Source organism: Solanum tuberosum, unplaced genomic scaffold (genome assembly GCF_000226075.1).
Source record: "Solanum tuberosum cultivar DM 1-3 516 R44 unplaced genomic scaffold, SolTub_3.0 scf00144, whole genome shotgun sequence".
Classification (NCBI taxonomy): Eukaryota; Viridiplantae; Streptophyta; class Magnoliopsida; order Solanales; family Solanaceae; genus Solanum; species Solanum tuberosum.
In genome coordinates this window covers 548,731-554,771 of record NW_006239074.1, presented here as the reverse complement: position 1 = coordinate 554,771, position 6,041 = coordinate 548,731, and the positions used below count along the sequence as shown (strand labels likewise).

The window sequence follows — 6,041 nt, the reverse complement described above, 5'->3', positions numbered from 1 at the left end:
ACTGTTAATTAACTAATGTATATATATCAGCTTACATTGATAAATCACTATATAGTGACTTCAGTTTCAATCCAAAACCTTTTATATCGATCTAGCGCAGCTGATATTTCATCGTCTATACAAACTAAATTGGGAACTTAATTTGCAAGACGATAGTAAAAAAAATCATATATTGATCCTAATGATTACTCTATAAATAGATCAATTTATTTAATCAGAACATGAGATCATGTATTAATCATATGATTACTTAATTATTCAAGATATATAGTTCGGCACTAATCATCAAACTTAACAGATTGTATAACTTGAGGTAGTAATTTCTTTACTTATATATGAATAGTACTAATTTTAACCATTTGTGAGAGGAAGAACTCCTGCATTTTCAAGAAATGAAATATTATATGTATTCTTCATTGAATTTATAGTTCTACCTTCAACTGACTGGCATATTAATTCTGGTTAGTATTAAGCGCCCTTAACTATGTCAAAAGTTATAGTTTTTCTTAACCTAGTACACTAAACATGTCACAAAAGTTTCTCTTAAAGTTAAGTTCATAAATGACATGTTCGATCATGACTCCCTCCAACCCCAATGATATGATCTGGTAATTCAAAAGAAAAAAACATGAAGATCAAGTTAAAAGGGAAGGCTTTGATACATTGATGATCTCATTCCGGTGCTAAATCAGACTTACAAGAAACACTAATAATAGTTAATAGTACATGTACAACAAAACTTCAAACTGTAGACACACTCATAATTACCTCCAGTGTAATTTCTTCTCTTTTCACACTCTTCTACAGACTTCTCTCTTCATTTTCAATTAAAACATCGATTTAGTTAATTTAAGTTATACATACTTCCTCTTTTATTAACTTCTTTTTACACATTTTACAAGTACATTAACATAAGTTAATTAGCTCTCTCTCATCTATAATACTAGCTAGCTTCTGTAGTACATATTTGTTCCATCTGTTTTCTGCAAAGCTAGTAAGCTGCAACCGTTGATGCTCCGGCTCCTACTGTTTCTATTTCGTCGTCTTCGTCTTCGTCTTCCTCTCCTTCGGCTTCCCACATGAAGTGTGCATACGATCCCAACACAGTGCTGTTATCACAACAAATAGTTTCATTTCAAATTCTATATCTTAGATCCGTCTTTGATCTATGAAAGAGATTTGTTTCTTATGAAAAAATTATTTACCAGTCATTAGGAGAAGCGTGAACAGCTTGATCAAAGTAAGATTTGGCTCTGTTTTCGTCTCGCTGCGTCTCCCAAACTAATTTGCCATACAGAGAAAGCACTTCTCCGTCCCCAGGACTTGCAAGTATAGCTCTTCCGTAGCATTCTTCAGCCTTCACAAAATCTCTCTCCACCTTCAATTATGTAAATTATTAACAAATCAATACATAATCTTCTTATATTACAACTTTCAATAAATATAGAAAAAATTAAATTACACTACTTACCTCATGCAAATACTTGCCGTAGTTTCTAAGAAGAAGAGAATTCATAGGATCTGAATTCAACATTTCCTTATAATATGCTCCAATTTTCCTTGGATCTGAGTTTCCGCCGGTTAAACTATCTGCATCGAACTCATCTCTACCGCCACCGTTGCCGCCAAATTTTCTGTTTTTGGTGGAGCCGATTCCACCGCCGGGAAATACAAGCTCATCGACAGGAATACTGTTCCTATTCCAGTCTCCGGCGTAACTCCGTAGATCTTCCGTCAAACTCAGTGATCCAATACTTTGCAAAACCTCCAACTCATTCTGTTCAGAACCGCAATCCTCCTCCGGTATTTTTGACGATAATGACCTCGATCCAATCTTACTCAACTTTCTAGTTACACTCGAACCTTCAAAACCCGACCGAATCACGTCGGATTCAGATGAAACCCGGCGTATACCGCGACGATTGACTTCCGAACTCAGAGAGATCATAGGAGAAGAACATCCTTTCTTCTTCTTCTCTCCGTTAAACACTTTACCAATGGATTCACGACCGGGAACAGAAACTCTCGGAGAACCGGGAATAACCGCCGGAATTGAGCCGGAACCGGTTCGGAAAAGGACAGTTCTCATATTGAAACAACTACTCTTTTTTTTTTGAACACTTTATATTTATTTGAGTGAGAAAACTTTGAAAAAGTAGAAGGGTCTGACAGTGGTTATATATGTTTACAAGCACCGTTAAATTCGCAGACGGCGTTGAAATGGAGAAACGTTGAGTGATTGACACGTGTGGTGTTAGCACGTGAGAGGGTACAGCAAGAACGGTGGAGCCGGCGACGGAGTGAGCTTTTTGGAGGGTAAATTGGAAGCTTCTACACGTGTCATGTAAAAAGCGTGACTGCAGTGACTTTGCTAGTTGCCACGTAGACAAAAAATGACAATAAACTAGAGGGACTATTGTTCAATTATTGTACGGAACTTTATATATTTTTTGTATGCCCCCTGATTTAATTGCCCATGGCAAATTGGGCTGTTGGTTTCTTTACTTCTTTGAATTTTTGCTTTACTTAACTATTGTGTGGTTTGATCAAACAAGACGGTTTTCGTACAGTAACAAGATTGTTGCAAATTGGAATGATCATATGTGACAAATTCAATTTAGATCGGATTGCAGAAGACAGAGAATTATGATAAAAGGTTAAGATATTGTCTCTAATCATCTTTTATTGTATTATTTAGATCATTTTAACTCAGCTCAATCATTCAGGGTGTATTTGGTATGATGGAAAATATTTTCCAACTTTCTCATGTTTGGTTGGATTAAATGTTTTTCAAATCGCTTATTTTTTCTCAAATTTAAGGAAAATGACTTTCCTTAAAAAATTAAGGAAAACATTTTCCAAAACTTTTTTCCAATTTCAAATTACAATTTTTTTTGTTTAAAAAATAAATTAAAAGCTTATTTTTTTAAAAAAAAAATCAACTTTGTTTTTTTGATTTTTTTACCCCACCCTCACCCCGATCCCCCCGGCAAGCCCCATACCACCCCCCCCCAAAAATTTAAAGTTTGTTTTTAAAAAAAAAATCCAATTTCAATTTTTTATTTTTCCACCCCGACCCCCCCCCCCCAAATAAAATAAAATTAAAGTTTGTTTTAAAAAAATATTTTCAATTTCAAATTTTTATTTTTTTTCACCCCATCCCTACGCCCCCCCAGTCCCGCGCCAGCCCCACCCCAAAAAAGAAATTAAGTTTATTTTTTAAAAATATTTTCAATTTCAATTCAAAAATTATTTTCTAATCTCTAGTAAAAATAAAAGATATTTTCTCAAAAATATTTTTTATTCATAAATGAAACACTAAAAAAAAAAATCCAAAAAATATTTTCTACTCACCAACCAAACATGAGAAAATAAGTCAAAGATGTAATTGTTTTTCAGGAAAACATTTTCCTTCATACCAAACACACCCTCAAAGTGATCAGTAATCCATTCAATAATTAACTAAATTCATTTATATCAATTTAAATTAATCTAACACGTTCATTTGTCATCTGATAATACATGCTCCTTCCACTCTAATTTATGTGGCATTTTTCGGATTTCAAGATTCAAACAAATTTATCTTTGACCATAAATTTTTCATATATATTTTAATTATTTTGAATTGCCTATTAGTGTGATTAATAGTATTTTTTACGTAGTTTACATGTATAAATTTCATTTCGAAAAAGTTAAAGATTTCATGCGTAAATTTCCAATTAAACTTAAATTATTTGTCTCTCGAAAAACGAAAAGCAATGGAATAATAGTTTTTGCTTTTGTGAAGATACAGTTTAATTAGAGTGAGTTTAGGCTACTTCTTAATCACGCAGTGTCCTTTTCACTGTATTTGGATTATAATTGGATCGGTACTTCATGGAAAATAATGTCAATTGCGCCAACGAGAGAAAATTACGTAAATGATCCTTTATATTTAAAGATGGATTCAATACAATCCCTCAAGTATCGAGTTCATAGTTTTAGTCTTGTATGTTTATCAAAAATTAACATTTTTGGTTTCCGTAAAATATTTGGTGAAAATGGCTGTTAGATTTGACCAAAATAATAATTAAAAAAAAAATTAAAAATTAGCGGGAAGTCGGAAACTTACCTATAAAAGTACAACTTTTGTAGATTTGTTACTTTTAATTTATTTGAAATTCTAATAGAGCTTTTTGATGTATAATTTATGGTCTTATATTTTAGAATTTGATAAATTTTCTTTATGTTTATAGTTAAGTCATGTTATTCATTGTTTCCATCAAATCAAACCGATCGAGCTTAGAAAGTTCATAATGAAAATTAAAAGTGTTAATTTTTAACAAATTTAAAAGAACCAAAACTTACTATTTAATGCATAATTAAAAACCTCTTTTGAACCTACCTCGAACACTAAGAAAACAAATTTTTTTTTCATTTTCTCCACCAACTGCACCATGCTTCAAAATTTTAAATAATTGTTCGACATATCACTTTCAAAAATGGTATATTAACCATTAAAGTTATATATGGGGATCTATATATATACTAGTTACAGGATCCCATGTCAGCACGGACCAATATATGTTACTTCCTCTGTCCCATTTTATGTGAGATAGTTTGATTCGGCACGGAGTTTAAAAAAGAAATGAAGACTTTTAAAAACTTGTGGTCTAAAATGAATGATAAAAATTTGTACTGCTGTAAATCATTCCATTAAGGGTAAAATAAACATTTTATAATTAAATTGTTACTTAATATAAAAATGTGTCATTCTTTTTGGGACTTACTAAAAGGAAAGTAAGTCACATAAATAGGGACAGATGGAGTACTTAATATAGAAATGTGTCATTCTTTTGGGGACTGACTAAAAAAGAAAGTAAGTCACATAAATTGGTACAGAGGGAGTAATATTTTTTGTCTCAATTTATGTGATATCATGGAACTTGAGAAGTTATAAAAAAATTATATGATTTTTAAAAATATTATAAGTTGTTAATGATTGTAATTTATAATTTTTTTTGTTTCAATTTATGTGACATATAAAGGATTTCAAAAATTAACCATTTTATGTCTTTTAAATATATTAAATTGTTAATTATTGTAATTTATAGCACTTTTTTAATTTTCAAATAATATACTACTATGTTACTTCTCATGTCCCAATTTATGTGGCATTGATAGATTTTGTGGAGTCCGGTGATTTTCTTACATGTATTTTAATTATTTTTTTTAGATTGTAAATTATTGTGATTTGTACTTTTTACGTCAATTTCAAATAATATACGTTTATCATCCAACCCATATTATGTAGTACCAATAGAATGTCAAGAGTCAGTCGAATTTTTTTATATAACTTTTAAATATTTACGTCAAGTTCAAATAATATATGTTTATCATCTAACCCATTTTATGTGGTACCAACAGAATGTCAAGAGTCAATTAAATTTCCTAATATAATTTTTAAATATTTATATTATTAATTATTATAATTTATAGTATTATTTATATAATTTTTGAATCTATAACCAAACAAAAAAAAGGAAATAAATGTAATATAATGAAAATACTACTCCCTCCGTCCACAATTGTTTGTCAGGGTAAGGTCATGCACACCCCTCAAGGAAAATTTAATAGAAGGTGTAATTTGACTAATATAACCCTATTATACCAAGAATATCAAAAGTCTACATAACTTTTCAATTGAACTACACTATCATTAAGGGCAGAATTGGAAAAAGATAATTAATTGTTTATTGATTGTTTAAATTGACAATTAATCTTGGACATCTATTTTTAGTATACCTGCCAAATAATTGTGGACGGAGGGAGTAAATAGTAATGAAAAAATATTACTATTAAAGGAAAAACGGAATGAGAGCTGATAGTATAGTGAGCCCACACAGTTCAACAAAAAAATAACTTTTTGATTGGACATGAGTCATTAGGTAAATATTGATTGGTTTTTTGATTTAATAAAGAAAAAGTACACCTTTAGAGCAAGGAATTACAAAAGACCTAAAGAAGAAAAAAGTAAGAAAGTTTCGAAAATACCCTTTGTC

The 6,041-nt window shown here is 30.7% G+C and overlaps 1 protein-coding gene across 1 annotated transcript; it reads right to left on the bottom strand.

The window, feature by feature from the left end:
* Positions 1–635: 635 nt before the first annotated feature.
* On the bottom strand, positions 636–2,151 carry LOC102603188 (uncharacterized). Its single transcript, XM_006352811.1, has 3 exons — positions 1,472–2,151; positions 1,206–1,378; positions 636–1,109 (listed from the first exon to the last, which is right to left on the bottom strand). The coding sequence occupies exons 1-3, from the start codon at positions 2,087–2,089 to the stop codon at positions 992–994; spliced, it is 909 nt and encodes a 302-aa protein (XP_006352873.1). The 5' UTR covers positions 2,090–2,151; the 3' UTR covers positions 636–991.
* Positions 2,152–6,041: the final 3,890 nt, after the last annotated feature.

Excerpts from the sequence above, each read along its gene's own strand:
- LOC102603188 (XM_006352811.1), bottom strand. The coding sequence starts at position 2,089 with ATGAGAACTGTCCTTTTCCGAACCGGTTCCGGCTCAATTCCGGCGGTT. Across the intron at positions 1,379-1,471 it reads ACGGCAAGTATTTGCATGAG|GTGGAGAGAGATTTTGTGAA; the intron begins GTAAGTAGTGTA and ends ACATAATTGAAG. Across the intron at positions 1,110-1,205 it reads CACGCTTCTCCTAATGACTG|CACTGTGTTGGGATCGTATG; the intron begins GTAAATAATTTT and ends TTGTGATAACAG.